The sequence below is a fragment of the Lepus europaeus genome, chromosome 16 (genome assembly GCF_033115175.1).
Source record: "Lepus europaeus isolate LE1 chromosome 16, mLepTim1.pri, whole genome shotgun sequence".
NCBI lineage: Eukaryota > Metazoa > Chordata > Mammalia > Lagomorpha > Leporidae > Lepus > Lepus europaeus.
The window spans coordinates 34,438,086-34,455,452 of NC_084842.1; the positions used below are offsets into that span (position 1 = coordinate 34,438,086).

At 35.4% G+C, this 17,367-nt stretch overlaps 1 protein-coding gene across 4 annotated transcripts in view; it reads left to right on the top strand.

Annotated features, from left to right (window-relative positions):
• ASB5 (ankyrin repeat and SOCS box containing 5) overlaps positions 1–15,899 on the top strand; it is a 92,097-nt gene extending 76,198 nt beyond the window's left edge. For all 4 annotated transcript variants that reach the window (XM_062212857.1, XM_062212859.1, XM_062212858.1 and 1 more), the window contains 6 exons: positions 6,973–7,052; positions 9,900–10,007; positions 11,131–11,281; positions 11,454–11,588; positions 14,233–14,424; positions 15,494–15,899. In XM_062212857.1, coding sequence (XP_062068841.1) covers positions 6,973–7,052; positions 9,900–10,007; positions 11,131–11,281; positions 11,454–11,588; positions 14,233–14,424; positions 15,494–15,621 — 794 coding nt within the window. In that variant the 3' untranslated portion in view covers positions 15,622–15,899. The remainder of the gene's footprint in view (positions 1–6,972; positions 7,053–9,899; positions 10,008–11,130; positions 11,282–11,453; positions 11,589–14,232; positions 14,425–15,493) is intronic.
• The last annotated feature ends 1,468 nt before the right edge of the window (positions 15,900–17,367 follow it).

Below are 17,367 nucleotides of genomic sequence, written 5' to 3' on the forward strand. Positions count from 1 at the left end.
ATGAGAAATGAAAGTGTTATATGTGAATATCCTCTGTTAACTCTTCTTTTAATTCCTGATCCGAGATAAGTGTCCAGCATTTCCTGTTCTAACAATGAGGAAACTTGGATGTGACCAAAACCAGGGGGCGCTCTGTACCACTGCTAAGTTAGTTCTCAAAAGCGTCTAACTTAAGTTAAAAGTCTGAGATTGGAACAAAGACCTCCTAAATTATTAAATGCTTTCACTGTAGCCTCACAGAGGCTAATTGTAATGTTTTTATTTCACTGCAAAACACAAACTGTAAGAAAAAAAATTACAATTATCAATTTCTCCAATAAAAAGAAGCAATAAATAACAAAAGGTAATTTTATGACAATAAATCAGGCTTTTGAGAGCTAGTTTTCTTTCTGGAGGTGGACGGTCATATTACAAGGAGCTTAGAGCTTCCTAAAATGGCTGAACAGAACTAGAAAGTGACAAGTGATTTTTTTCTTTTGGTGCTGTTTAAAAAAAAAATATGAGTCGGATTTATCTCAACAGTGGCTGGCTTGAAGTGCCATGGGGTGATGGTGATTTAGGTAAGGTATGGACCTTACATAACTGTATATACCTAAAAATGCAAATGTTTTTTGCTCCAGCAAAGCGGTGTTTACAAAACAGGGTGGATACTCTCTGTAAATTATCTACCAGATGTCTGGGAACTTGTGTTGTTTCTAAATATAGGCAGAGTCACCTCCTGTGTTGCTTCAGAGAGACGGTAACAGTAGGATTAGATTAGAAAGTGAAGGTTACAGATATTTTGTAAAACAATTTCACTGAGTAATCTATCCTGAAGAGTTCAATAGAATTTTTCTTTAAATAGGGCTGACATTGCTTTTATCTTAGATACCCTATTAAAGTAGAACACAACTGCAAAATTATGACATAGTTTTTCTTGAAGATATTTATATTTTGTTCGATATTGAGAAAGTTTATAAACCCTTCTAATATAAATCATATCAAAATAAATGTTGAATTAATATTGAAGACATTTGAACATAAATTTGTATTTGCTGAATTTTGTATTTTGAAGAGAAGAAATAGGGAGTAAAGTAAAAGCTTAGTTCAAAACAGAAATTGGAACTTGATATAGTATACTTTGATTCTCACATGTTACCAGATTAATTACATAAATTCTTCTACACGTAAGCAAATGAGGTACAGTTGCTGGAGAGTTCAGAAGCAAAGCTAAAAACAAAAGTTTTTTTTTTTTCATTGGTGGCCTGTGTGACATTAAAAATTATTCCTTTAATACATTGATATAGCTTTATTTCTCATTTCTTCAGGAAGATCAAATGCAACATTGTGATAGCTACTAGTTTAAATACATTTATAACCCATTCTGTTGCTTTCTGTTTTTTTAATTAAGCTGACAGCTCTGTAAAGCATTTTAGTCAATAGAAGCTGTCATTTATGGCTTGCGTTTCTCTAGTTTGGGGAAAAAGATTGTTCCCTAAGATTTGTATGAGAGCCTCCTATGTTTATCAGTTTATGTTCAGCCAATAATACTAGGTGTTATTTACTATGTATTTATATAAGAGGCAGTTAGCATGCTCATTTCTAAACCTTTCTCAAAAACCCTACTTCATAGATAGTGCTTTCTCATTTTGTGAGCAAATGGAATCAAGAGAGGTTAGCTAACTTAATGAAGGCCACTGTTCTAAGCCAGGGTGCAAATCCAGGCTTGCCTCCCATTAGTCTCTTCCTTCCGGGCCCCAGACAACATTTCATTGCTTACTCCTGGTCTTTATTTTCTTTTCCTTGTACCCTCCACTCTATTCCACTTCTTTTAAGAATAGTGAGAGGCTTTGAGGCTCCTATACAGAGCTCAGTTTATCTGGAGAAAGAACGGGACAGTAGTTTTACAAGCTTTTCCCCTGCTCTGTGGACCAAGGTGCAGCTCATTCAGTATTCACAGCACACTTCTGCAGATTACAATGACATCGAACTTCTTTCTTATGGCAATGGAGGTTATATCGATACAAGTAATAGCAAATTATATCTATACACAAATAAAATCTGGCTTCAGTTTTTCTTTATCTTGTTGGACTGAAGCCTTTATAGCAAAGAACGACAGAGGAGACAGGAAGCTATCTGACAGTCTCAGGAGGAAAACTAGGAGATGGATATGGAGTGATGAATTTGAATATTTGGTATTTATTTGGTCCCTTGTATAGTCTATTTTCTAAAAGATCATTTTCCTTTTCTCTCTCTCTGTTTCTTTTGAACACTAGCAAGTAACACAGAAATTGTTCAGAAGACTCATGCAATCAGTTTGATGAACAAATATATTGGAATGCAAGGAAAGAGAGCTGTCTGGGAGGAATACCAAGTAGCCCTCAACTGCAAATATTGTTAGCTTTGCTGCCCCTTAAAAGCCTTCATAATATATTAGAAATGAATGAGCCCAAAAATTAACGTCTTCTCTAGGCTTTTGCCAGTCCCCATCATCTGGTTAGTTGTCATGTCAACTAGTAAAAATTGAAAAATAGACAGTGATAATGAGTCAGCTTCAAGTGACTCAGCATGTATCTTTTAAGGATAAATTAAGACAATGAAATTCATTAGGTCATTATACAGGAAGACCTCGTATTATAAATATTGTGGTTATTTAAACTCTAATGCACATGCAAGCAGTGCTTACTTAGACTTGATTAATTTACTATCACTCCCCTAATTAAACTGACCATATTGGTGTCACATATGAAATTTACCTGGAAAATATTTACATTATTCATATTTTCTTATTTAAATATTCACAATTGAAAATTGATATATATTCTGAAGCTCTTTAGAATTTCACTTTGCAGTCAAGTTGTTTAATAATAAAACAAGCAATTTCAAATGACTTTTAAAACATTAGATTGCATTTTATAAGCTGGAACTTGAAATAGGTCCATTTCCTTAAAAAATGTTATTTATGATGGCAATTTCTGCACTTTAGTGAGAACATAGTGTTTCAATTTCTTACAAATTGCTAGTTTGCCTACCAATTCTGCCCTGCCAACAATCATTTATTGGTTATATTATTGTAATTATGCCTTGAATATATAATAGTACCATGCAACACTCAAAAGAAGCAATATAAAAAATCTAGTAACAATATTTCTTGTTTCAACTTAAAATTCAGATTTGATGTCTGACTTACTATTTTTCTAGAAAAGCAAGAAATGATGCTATATCAACATTTTTTTTTTTTGACAGGCAGAGTGGACAGTGAGAGAGAGACAGAGAGAAAGGTCTTCCTTTTTGCCGTTGGTTCACCCTCCAATGGCCGCCGCGGCCAGCGCACTGCAGCCGGCTCACCGCGCTGATCCAAAGGCAGGAGCCAGGTGCTTATCCTGGTCTCCCATGGGGTGCAGGGCCCAAGATTTTAAAGTCTATCTACTAATCTATCTATAAAGAGAGAAAATAAAATCTAATCTTTCTTTGAGACTTATGATACTGTTTACATTTTTTAAAGATTTATTTATTTATTTGAAAGAGCTATGGAGAGAGAGAGAGAGGGAGAAACATTGAGAGTGAGATCTTCCATCCACAGGGTCACTCCTCACATAGCTATAATGACCAGGGCTGAGTCAGGCTCAAGCCAAGAGCCAGGATCTTCTTTCAGGTTTCCTATGTGGGTAGCAGGTGCACAAGTACTGGGGCCATTTTCCCCTGCTTTCCCCAGGGCATTAGCTGGGAGCTGGATTGGAAGTGGAGCATCCTAGTCTTAAACTGGTGCCTAAATGGGATACTGGCATTGCAGGTGGCGGCTTTACCTGCTATGCCACAATGCCAGACCCAACTTTAAATCCCAATTATTATTATTTTGGGACTACAGGTAAGCCTGAACAAGAAACTGTTTGAGAGTTTCACTTTTTCCAGGCCATACTTAAGGAGTTTCTCTCTTTCTCTTATAAATATTTGATGACTTAATTTTCACTGCCCTTTTTTCCTTAAGTCAGAGTACAGAAAAACATATGATAAAAAGGAAATCTGAATGAAATGGGCTATATCTTAAAGCTGTAATATGATTAGTAAAGACTGCCCACAATGAAATTCCCTAAATATCAAAGGAATGGACTCCAATAGCAGAAAACTATTAATAAGCAGAAATAGCAGAAAACTGCTTTTAATTTTTATCCAACTAAGTTACTGAAAATTTTCAGTCAAAATTTAAAATCATGTATAGCTTTTGTTTCTCTGACTTAATCTTTTACATAGTTACATTTTGGTTTGAATGGACAACTAACTACTTTCATTTTCTTGTGCTATTGAAAGCATGAAATGAAACTGTTTAGAAAGTTTTTTTTTTTTTGACAGGCAGAGTTAGAAGAATTTTGGAAGGAAATATAAATCAATAAATTAATAGCAACAAAAAATTCCCATGAAAATTTCGTTTTACAAGGTACTGAAATGTTTAGCATACTGTGTGTGTATGTATGTATTTGTATGTTCAGAGAAAGGATTGCAAAGACAGAGTTCAAAATATTGTCTTTGGAAATTACAGTTGGAATTTTACAACTGCAACTAGAAGCTATGTGACCTTGGGCAAATTACTTAACATCTATCTCATTTTCCTCAACTGGAAAATAGGGATATTAGTAATGACCACTTCAAAGGAGCAGTGTAAGGGTTAATAAAAGTAAATTTAGGCCCAGTGATAGGGCATATGGTGGGGACTGAGTAACTGTGCTGTTTTTATTTAGGCATGCTATCACAGAAAAAAACTTCACTTTTCTCAACTGCAAAACTGTTACTCCAAGAATTGTCAATAACACTCAGGACTTCAGAAATCGTCCCCAACTTTTTCATTCACTGCATGTTGAAGGAGAAAATATTTCATGACCAAAAGACCTAACTGTGCCACAAGAATTGGTTTCATTAATCACATACATTTTGAAACAGTAATCCAGCACATTTAGGATGACTGTAAGTCTATTAGTGGAAGTGGGCTGTATGTTTTTCATGCTTTGTTAATAGGTTGGATCTTCCCCACTTCATGGGATAAGGACATAATCTCAGTGTTAGGGAACAAATTGTAATTGCTCAATCTAATTTTTTGTCAACTCTAGACTTTTCAGAAAAACATGAAAATTGAAGTTACTTTTAAAATAAATCTTAATGTAGCTGGAGTTAAAGGAAACACTGAATATAGTCACATGAAAAAATCAGACTGCAGAAATTGTGAATTAACAGTTACAGAGAGCTGGAAGAATTAGAGGAGAGGTGTCTCCTAACTCAGATCTCTAGATGTATGTGATAAGATTTAAAATCATTCAGCAGAGTCTTTCCTTGGAGAATCACTGGTTTTTTTGAAGATAGTTTTAATTTCTACAGAATACTCTTTAAAAACTTCAATGTGAGTAGAATTCATATAGATGTTCATAGAGTTTATACTAGTATTTGCATATGGTAAATCTATTCAATATTAACTGTTATTACCATTACTTATAAATCAACAGCAAGGAGAAGACAGACTCTATCCCCTCTCCCTTGGGATTTGTATTTTCAATAAAATCCTAAAATATCATTAGAAATTAAAAGGTTAATAATTGGCAACTTACCTACTTCTATCCCTTGCCTCAGGTTCACAAAGGCTGTAAGCCTTTGTTATGTGCCTCACATCTTAATTCAGTGGAATTGTTTGATTACCACTTAGGTTGCTGTGGCAAAGTTCTACAATAAGACCAAAGTATAGGGTCATAGATACATGTATAGACTTCTTCAAAGGTGTGAAATGTAAGGGTAATGAGATGGTTCCTAAAAACATCTACTGCAACCTTCTTCTAACAGCTAAGTGACTTCATATTAAAAACTGATCTGCAGTCTTTTAAAGAAGATAGTTTTATTTATTGCATCCTGTGGATTTAGAAATGCAAGAAGATGTGGCAGGGAAGCAGATATCAGTAACCATAATCATCTGACATTGGAAGATTTTCTCTTTAGTCAGTTTTGCTTTCATTTATCAACCAATAACATCATTAAATTATTTTTTTCTGGTAGGCATCATAGTCTGGACTCAGTTAATCACTTTAAAACCTCTAAAATAATCTCTGTTCATTAAATCAAACCATCAATGTTGGTCCTGTTTAAATTACATGAAAAGCACTGTGTACCAGCCCACTTTGTTACAAACCCACCCATGGTGGACCACAAGGGTGAGGCGGGTGAGCGGAAAGGGTGTGCCTGTGGGAGGTTGCTGGGAGTCAAGACAGGCTGTGGGAGAGGAGGAGAGGGGGATTTCCATGTGAGAGGGGATCAATATTTCTAGTGGGAAGGTTGCAAAAGACACGTAACAAAAGCAAAAGTTGAGGGGAAGGGACGTTGCATGCCAACTCAACATGGTTTCACCAGTCCACCCAATCCTGGCACATGGAGAACCAATGACTTGTGAGTGAACCCTTGGTACTGCCTGCCCTCTTTAAATATAGATGACAATATGCCCCCTCAGGACCCATAACACCCCCTCCAAAAAGCCCACCCAATCTCTCCACCTTTCAAATGGGGCTCAGCCGTTTCCCCTCCTTGGCACATGTTGTGGCCTATAGGAGAAGCTGGGGAACTACAGGGCAAGCTTAGGATGCACAGAGGTGAGCATTCCAGCTGCTCTCCCTGCTAAAAGTACAAGTCATGTTTTTTCTGGTTTCTGAAAAATCATGCAACAGAGGTTTTTAGTTTTTTGACTGTTTGGCTGATCTAGTGATTTAAATACTCCTCTGATTTGGGGGGTAATTCAAAACAGCAAGTCTGAGATAGTTCAACTGCAGAACTTCCATTATGACCCTCCAGATTTGCAAACTGCCTAAGCAGATCCTATGCATAAGAATCAAATCTCCGGGTTAATGATAAGTATCTGTGTCACCTTGCTGAATGCTTAGTATGAATAACTTATATTCCAATGGAATTGATTGTGCCTTTTAGGGCTTACTTTGACTCACAGATTTTTGTTTTCCTTCTTGACAGGTTCCTGGGCAGATCGATCACCACTACATGAAGCAGCAAGTCAAGGTCGTCTGCTTGCTCTCAGAACACTATTATCACAGGTAAAATTACAAATGGCTTAAAATGGGTTCCCTCCACATGTGCATCAAGCATTGTCAAAAAAAATCAATTAAAAGTAAGAGAACTGCTTACATTTTATTACTGTCTTTATCTTAACTCAGCCATTTAATGGTTTCCGACTTATCTTTGAAATTTCCTGTAAATGCTTTAGTATAATTATAAGTCTTAGTGTTTTAAATTTCTCATGCATTCTATTTGTTCATTGATAGACATACTTAAGTAAGTACTAATAGGATTGTGTATTATTTACTAGGCACTCCAAATATGCTTAACTTTGTACAATGTGAACATTTGTCCAGTCATAAAGTACCTAAAATACAATGATCTGTCCGTAGTCTGAGATATCTTACGAGACCTTGTCAATGGAAGTGATATAGGAATGGTTTCGACACCTGCCTGCTCATCAGACTCACCAGAGGAAAAAACTAAAAGCACAGATTCTTCACTGAAAGGGAAAACACCCTGCCTTGGACCTAGATAGTCTTTTTTAAAGCTTACAGTTTGGTTCATATGTACACACAAGTATTCTTCATACTCGTCATTCATGGCATTTAGTGTTTCCCAGTATGAAGGAGAAGGGAATGTTCTCAGATGAGTATGAAGAAAGCTTGAACGACAGTGGCTGGGACTAGGCAGACCTAGATCCCAGGCTAGCACTGGAAGTGAGCCATAGCCTGAGTCTCCATTTTCTCAGCTGTGAGGTGAAGATGTAGGATGAGATGCTCCTTCAGGGCTGCCCAATTCTGTGAGAACCATGTGACCATTTTGTTTTGCTTTTTACTCAATGGAGGGATGAAAGGTCAGTAATTTCTAAAGGGTCATCCCTTGGAAAGGTTCAGGCAGTTCTTTGAGAAGCATTTCTCAGTGTCCATCTCACATCCATGGATGAGTTGGCCAAGAAGAGGGAGCCGCTGCCCCCAAAGTCCGATGGGAAAGGGAATCGCTCCTTGTAGGAAACTCCTCTCTTGATTGTGTCATTTGGTCACTCTAGTGTGTGGCAGTTGGGATTAGCTCTCCAAACCTGACTTCTGGGCAACCAACTTGATACCTTTGAAAAGAGAATTAAAAGGTCTTAAAATTTTTCTATTTGTCAGTGACAAAGATTTAGGATGATTATTTTCTTTCCTCAGTGTAAAATCCTTCATGTTCACTGGAATTACAGATTATAGTAATCTGTAATAGGTTGAGAAGATGTAGTATGGATATTGTTCCTATTATAGTGTTCACTGTGATTATCAATAGATCGTGAATTACCAAACAGAGCAAGAAGGCTAATAATATTTACTTAGTTTAGTCTGATATTGTTAATTTGTTTAGAATATAATTTAAAGTATTTACTTAGTTTTTATTGAGTTACAATGCAATAAAATCTAGTATTTTTATGTGCTGGACACTAGTAAAAATAATTATTTACAGACATCATCTAATTTAAGGGTCATCCTAAAATTACAGGTTAAAGTATTTGTCAAAATTAAAAACAGGATCTGCTCTGTGGAATAGTAAGCTAAGCCTCCACCTGTGGCACTGTCATCCCATATGGGCACCAATCCACGTCCTGGCTACTCCTCTTCCAATCTGGCTCCCTGCTTGTGGTTTTGGAAAGTAGTGGAAGATGGCCCAAGTGCTTGGGCCCCTGCACCCAGGTGGGAGACCTGGAAGAAGCTCCTGGCTCCTGGCTTCAGATCTGTCCAGCTGTGGGCTTTGCAGCCATTTACGGGGAGTGAAACAGAGGATGGAAGAGCTTTCTCTCTGCCTCCCTATCTCTGTCTGTAACTCTACCTCTGAAATCAATAAATAAAATCTTAAATAAAAAAAACAGTTACCTTGTGAAGGAGTCAGGCATGGAGTCAGGCATACTCTAAATGACTCCATAATCAGAGATCTTAACCACTAAGTCTATATTAAATCATAACATAATCATAACTATTTAGTGATAAAAGTTCAAAAAGCAGTTTATTATAGTTCAGAATATTTTTCCCACTCTTGGCTGAACTTTAGTTATATAGCCCCAAACAAACCAAGTGATCCTGTGCACAATATTTAGTTCTACAAAATAAATAAATAAATAAAAATTTAAAAATAAAAAGTAAAAACAAAAAAATTTAAATAGCAAAATTTTCCAGAAAACACCCCAGAATCCGTTGAACAAAATACTGAAGGGCACAATGCTGCTGCAATAATTAGGTTAAATAATTTGGACAACTCACAGACTCTAAGGCATTTGAACTGACCATTACTGACATACTTTTGTTAGAGATTCTTTGATCTTCAAAATATATCACTCTGTAATGATTTTTTTTTTGTTTTCTGGATTTTTTATCTTTTTTAAAAAATATTTTATTTATTTAATTGGCAGAGTTACAGACAGCGGTGAGAGAGAGAGACAGAGAGAAAGGTCTTCCTTCCGCTAGTTCACTCCCCAAATGGCCGCTACGGCCAGAACTGTGCCAGGAGCCAGGTGCTTCCTCCTGGTCTGCCATGCGGGTACAGGGGCCCAAGCACTTGGGCCATCCTCTACTGCACTCCCAGGCCACAGCAGAGAGCTGGACTGGAAGAGCAACAACCGGTACTAGAACTGGCGTCCATATGGGATGCTAGCGCCACAGGTGGAGGATTACCAAGTGAGCCATAGCACTGGTCCCTGGATTTTTTCTTTTTTAAAGCATGAAAAATTTTATGAATAATAGATGTATGTATTGTGGGACACAGTGTGACATTTCAATACATGTATATGATGTATGCTGATCAAATTAGGATAATTAATGTTAATTACCCAATGAAATTTATAGAGATGATTTTAATTTGTGGCTTATTTATGTCATATATAGGGCTATAATGTAAACGCAGTAACCATAGACCATATCACTCCATTGCATGAAGCCTGCCTTGGTGATCATGTGGCATGTGCCAGAACACTTCTGGAAGCTGGAGCTAATGTAAGTATCTTTTAGAAACATGAATAATTTCATACCTACTGACTGAGAAAATCAAGAAAGTTCTCATTTTTATTTTCTTTCCTTCTTTCTCAATAGTTTTCAATAACAGCCAAATAGAAGTATAGCTCTAAAGTCGCTGCAGACTTCCCCCTGCACTCTAAAGAGGATTTCCAATCATTTCATAAATGGGCAGCTTGCTGCATAATAACATATAAAATTTTAAGATTATTTCCTGCTTCATGACTATAAATAGCAATAGTTGGATGTATTTATGCTTTTGTCCATCCTTTAGATGATTTTTCTTAGATTAATTCTCAGAATGGAATTACCAATTTAGCCACTTTATAAAACCAGCTGGGGTAGGTATTGTGGTGCAGCTGGTTAAGCTACTGCTTGGGACAACAAAACCCCATATCACATTGAGTCCCAGGTACTCTGCTTCCGATCCAGCTCCATGCTAATGTGCCTGGGAAGCAGCAGATGATGTCTCAAATATTTGAGTTCCTGCACCCATGTGGGAGACCTATATGGAATTACTGGTTCCTGGCCTTGGTCTGCTCCAGCCCCAGCATTGTGGTCATTTGAGGAGTGAACCAACTGAAGGAAGATCTCTCTTTCTCTCTCTCTCTCTCTCTCTCTCTCTCTCTCTCTCTCTCTCTCATTCTTGCTCTTACTCTATTGTTCTCTCCCTTACCCCTCGCTGCCACTCAGCCTTTCCAAATACATAAATATATAAATCTTTTTTAAAAAATACATAAATATATGACTCATTTTTAAAAACAGAACAAAGTGGCTTCATTCTCATATCTCCAGTATAGTTTGTCTGCTTGCATTATATTTCTTACTAAGAAGTATCTGCTCATTGACACTTAAGCAGATATTTTGTTATGATTTTCATTTACTATATATTCATTCCTGTGATTATCTGCCACATCCTATTTCTATTTACCTCTTGAAGTTGTCAAGCTTTTGTCTTTGCTGTGTATGAATTAATTATACTATGCCATATTTACTGTACACATTTTCTCATTTCTATCAATAGATCACATAACTTTCGAAAAATGTGTAACTAACTTAATCATGTATGATTTATGGATCTTACTAGATTTTGGGTTTGGTTTAGGTAAACGCAATCACAATAGATGGTGTGACTCCTTTATTCAATGCATGCTCACAAGGCAGCACAAGCTGTACAGAACTTCTTTTGGAATATGGTGCCAAAGCCCAGCTCGAGTCATGTCTTCCATCTCCCACACATGAGGCTGCCAGTAAAGGTAACTTAGTTATGAGATTAAATGACTAGAGGAGAAAGTTCCTTTAGCAGCTTGTAGTGCTCCACTTACTTTTCAATGAATAATATCCCAAGAGGGGCTGCATGGGCTGAGGGGTATGTATGGGGGGTGGGCATTAAGTCAACATAAACTCATGTCTATCTTGCATTGGCAGGTCACCACGAATGTCTTGACATATTAATATCCTGGGGCATAGATGTTGACCAAGACATTCCTCATTTGGGAACTCCTCTCTATGTAGCTTGTATGTCACAGCAATTCCATTGCATCTGGAAGCTTCTTTATGCAGGTATTTGTATTGACAAAATCTGTTTTCTTCATACATACAATGAATTATTTCTATAAATAAGCTACTCTAACAATAGATCTCATTGCTCAAATTGTGCTTTTTTGTAAAAATTCTCACATGTATATAGCCAACAAAAAAGAACCTCTTTCCTGATAAGTCTGCTTCAAACCTTGCAGATAAATACGTTCATAAACACATTTTGTATAAACAGCAGTAGCATATTTTGGATATGTATAATGGAATCTTAAAGCCCTATCTGTGAAAGGTTATGAAATTAAGATTCTCAAATTTTAATATAAATATATATATATATTTGGCGGAATTATATATAAATATATATACCTGTGACTAAATCCATCAAAAGCAATTTTAGAGATAGTAACTGCTTGGAAAACCTTATTTTATACCAACCATAAATCCTTATGTTCTACCAACCATACATTCTCAGACTTCACTGCCTGTTCTGCTTGCTTGAAAAAACTCAGTGCCCTCACCTGAAACAAATAGGTCCTTCAGGGTTCAACTTTAGCCCCCAAAGAAGTGTTCCTAAGCTATTGAGACCATAGTGACCTCTCTCCTGCCATAGGACTGGAAATTCCTATAGGATCTGGATTATGTATTTTTATTCCATCATCTCTTTTTTTAAAAACATTATGGCTCCCTCTCATGTGGTAAATGCTTAGAAGATATTTATATAATGAGTTAATGAACTTCTATGATATTTATTACTCTTAACAGTTATTTGACCTCTGATATATGACATATTTTTAGTAAACCCTATATGTGTTTCATTTTCTTAGCTTCTTTTTTTGTTTGTTTGCTTGTTTTTTTGCTAGGCAGAGTTAGACAGTAAGAGAGAAAGAAAGAGAGAGAGAGTTATAGACAGCGAGAGAGAGACAGAGAGAAAGGACTTCCTTCCGTTGGTTCACTCCCCTAATGGCTGCCACGGCCTGCGCTGCGCTGATCCGAAGCCAGGAGCCGGGTACTTCCTCCCGGTCTCCCATGCGGGTTCAGGAACCCAAGTACTTGGGCCATCCTCTGCTGCCCTCCCGGGCCACAGCAGAGAGCTGGACTGGAAGAGGAGCAACTGGGACTAGTGCCCGGTGCCCCAACCAGGACTAGAACCCAGGGTGCTGGTGCCACAGGTAGAGGATTAACCTAGTGAGCTGTGGCGTGAGCCTTCTTAGCTTCTTACAAGCAGGATTTGCATCTACTATTTAATTCTCATTTTACCAATAAGAGTCATATATGCGAGTTCTGTTAATAGTCATTGTCAGATTATTTCTTACCCATGTTCACCAAGAAATTTAATATAACCAATAGAGTTTATGTTTTATCATCTTTCTTTATTTTGTTAGAATATTATTCTTTTCACCAAATGTGTTTTAAAAAGTATTGAAAAGGTGAAGATGGTAGCTGTTGACTGATTACTATTTTGAGGCTCTGTTCTCCCATAAAATTGATAAAACCCATAAAGTTTATGCTTCTCTGTGGAAATATTTTGCTGTGGAATATATTTTTTTCACTAAATATTTTGTATTTGTTTTATAAATATTGAAAATGATTACATTTACTCAAATTTGAAAGTAGCATGAGGGCCATAAAAAGATTTTGAAAATGTCCTGCTTCTTGCAGGCAACATTATTTCTACTAATTTTATCAGCAAAGTTAAAAAGACTTGTGCATTTTTATCACTAGACATTTCTTGTGTTGTAACTATTCATGTACTGGAAGATGGGACTTTTTTTTTTACAATATAAAACAGTATTTATTAATTGCACATGTATTGTATGACCATCATGTGCCAGGGCTTGCACTAAGATAAAATAGCTGTAGAGTAGGAAATTTCACATATAGGATTTTGTTTTTTAATGTTAGTATCTTAAAATTTTTACTTTGCATGCAGGTATCATTAATATGCTTTTCCAGTTTAAAGATTCAGTGTCTTTATGTGTTTATTGTCTTACATATATAAGTGAGAAGTGGAAGAAAATATAAATACTTATACTTTTTACATAAATTACTCACATAACTTGATTAATGAGTTTTCCAAGACACCAAAGAGGTCTATTTTCCTAAAATAAATGAAGGTACAAAAGCAATAAGCTCTTGATTTTTCCTAAGAGCTATCAACCATGTTGAAACAGACATGAGCAAACTTAACCCTGTACAGTTTATAATAAAGGATATGGTTACTTTGGAATTATTAAAAATTTAAGATTCTTTTTTTATTATGAGATCTTTCAAACATAATAATACCATAAGCATTAAAGAACAACATAACAATTATGCCAATGCATATCTATATATACTATAATTTAAGATTTTAAATGTATACATATATATGTAAATGTGGCATATATGAAAATTAAGTATGTATTTTTCCAGTACATAAAAGTTGCAACATTGAGAAATGTACAGCAAAAATGTGTAAGACCTTTTTAACTTAGTTTTTTGACTTTTTGCAAAAATTATGTCCATAAAAGCAGACATGAAAGAAATAACTAATTATATATATATATAGAACTGAATACCCCTTTAGACCCTCTCTCCATTGCCTTCCATTTTCTGCCCTTGCTGTTGTAATTGACTTCACCTGATTAATTTTTATTTGTATTTGTCATCACTCCCTATTTAAATGCAGGTGCTGATGTACAGAAAGGCAAATATTGGGATACTCCATTACATGCTGCTGCTCAACAATCCAGTACAGAAATTGTAAACTTACTGATAGAATTTGGAGCAGATATCAATGCCAAAAATACAGAGCTTCTGCGACCTGTAGATGTAGCTACAACTAGTAGCATGGTAGAAAGAATATTGCTTCAACATGAAGGTATGAAGTATGCATGTGGAAATGGATAGACACAAAAATATATTTGCCTGAAATAGATGAAACAAAGACATAGGAAATAATGTAATAAATGTGGAATTTTCTTGTGAATGTAGGAACATTTTTTAACTTAAATCCTATCTATAAAGGAGAGAAATGGTGATTTTTAATTTTCTTCTTTCATTGTATACAAATGTTCACATTCCTGTGGTTAAATGTGTTCCATTCATTCTAGCAAGGCATAAAATGCAGTTCTGATATAATATTTGCTAATGTGTCTTTGAGAATATATCCCATTTTAACAGCATGTACCTTTTGTAAGGTGTTATAGAAATGTAATCAGTAAATATTTTCAAACACTAAAACTTCTATTCTAAAACCCTAAGCCTAACTTAGAGACTATGATAAACCCCCTTTATCTTAACTATTAAACCCTATTTGGGAAAAATATATAATTCTAAATTTTCTCCTTTTATTATATAACACTTTTTAGAGCTTTTGAAAATTATCTCTCCTTCAAAAAGCAGAATTTTTTTCTGAGGCCTTATATGCAAGAATAATTTCATAAGCCTGAAAATTGTTTTTAAATATTGTAAATGGAATATATTTCATTTATAATAACATATCATAAATAAAAGCACTATAAGTTCTATATAAATGTTTTTATTATGGCAATCATACTATCCTATTAATGTCATAATTTTTATGGCCTTGTTTCATGTATCATACAACACATAAAGATCCAGGTGCAGGCGTTAGATGCAGTGGTTAAAATGCTGCATAGGAAGTCTGCAGCTAATATCAGAGTGTCTGGTTTGAGTGAAGGCTTCTCCATGTCTGATTTTGTAACTATCAAGTGACAGCTCAAGTATTTGGGTCCTTTTCACTCAATTGGAAGATCCTTTTTCCAGGCTCTTGGCTTTGACTTGGCCTTACCCTGGTGGCTATGCGCATTTGGGGAATGAATTAATGCATAGAATATCTCTGTCCACATCTCTTTCAAGTAAAAATGAGATTAACTAAATTAAATAATCTAAAAATTTTTTTAAAAAATTTTCATGTCTTCTTGTAGCTACACCAAGCTCTCTTTGCCAGCTTTGCCGACTCTGTATCCGAAACTACATAGGGAGACCAAGACTGCATCTCATCCCACAGCTCCAGCTGCCAACCCTACTGCAGAATTTCCTACAATATCGATAAAGCAGTAAAATAATTCAAATAACCTGAAAGTCAAAAATTTCTACTTTATTCTCATTATGAATACTTACTATTAAATTATACTAAAGATAGGGTTAAAGTGAGTATGAGATCACCCAGGGAATCAGTGAAATATCAATATTCATCTTAAGTGTACTAGTTAGTACTATTGTTTTATGCATTTTTACTGTCTTTGGGTTATAATATATTTATTATATCTATATTATCAGCTATCCCAATATATACTCTTGTTGATTTAAGGAAAAGTTGATTTAGGGAAAAATGAGAAGTTCTCCATTGTATGTTTAATCAGAATGGAAAAAAATATGAACTCTTAATAAAATTATAAATTTCATTTTGTATTTTAAAAGGATTATATTTGTCAAATTTTTAATTTTGGTTATGTTGATTCATTACCTTGTATAGACCCAGCATTTGAATATGATTTAGGTAAAGAGAAATGAATATGCTTTTTGAAATAAAGATGACTTTTATTCAAGAAACCCACTTTGTTGAATGTGTAATTTTCATTATATTATCAATTCATACAGAAAAGATAAATTGTCCTAACCATGCAAAAAACTCACAAGTCACTTCTCCACAATAAATGGACCTATTGTAGATACCACTGGATTATAAGTCAATACTATCTTATCTCCCTGAGATATTTGAGATATTATATGCCTGCTGAGGTTATTTGAAGACCCTTTCTTCAAGCATAGCTTCTTAAAGATTCTCTTCAGTGCTTTTATATATCACTCAAGGCCTTTTCCATTTCAGAAAGTATCAATTGCTGCGATAGCTGCACTGAAGAAATTGAACTTCATATCTAATCAATTAAAAAATCCCTGGGTCATATTCCAAGAATCGTCAGATGAGTACAAGGTGGTAGACACTGGCAGACAAAAAGGGAAAAAAAAAGGGGGAGACAGAGAGAAAAAAAATAAAAATTGAGGCAGGGCATTTGACCTGGTAGTTAAGGTGCCTGAATCCTACATCAAGTACCTTGGGTTTAATTCTGGGCTTTAGCATCTATCCTAGCTTTCCACCAATACACACCTTGGACAACAACGGTGATGGCTTAAGTAACTGGGTTTCTGCCACTTATGTGGGAGACAGATTGAATTCTTAGCTCTCAGCTTCAGCTATAGATCAACTTTGGCCATTGTGGGGATTTGGGGCTTAACTCTGAGGATGGGTCTCTCTCCAATTGTCTCTTTGCCTCTGAAGTACCTGAATAACAAATTTAAAAACAGCTCCTTATATCCTGAAATTTTTAATGAAAGTAAAAAGGAATACACACTTAAAGACCTTAAAATTACTATATATGTATATATATATATAAATATTGTTGTTTCTAATTCTTTTTACACAAAGCAAGGATTCAGAGTACACTGTATTTGAAAGTAAAAACAAAACACAATGTTGTATAAAAAGTTATTACTAAATATTCTTCATCTTTAATTACACTTGAATAATAGAAAACATTTTGCTTTCTTTGTTATTCAGATTAGACTTGTGTCTATTTGTGTGTTTAGAAATATGATAATTGAAATATTTACAGCTTGGAGTTGGCAGTTCTCAAAAGAAGAAATACAAATGTCCAATCAATATACAAAAGAATGTTCAACATCACTAGCCACCAGGGAAATGCAAATCAAAACCACAATAAGATATCACCTCACCCCTGTCAGTTGGCTGTTATCCAAAAGACAAATGCTGGCAAGACTGTGAAGAAAGGGGAACACT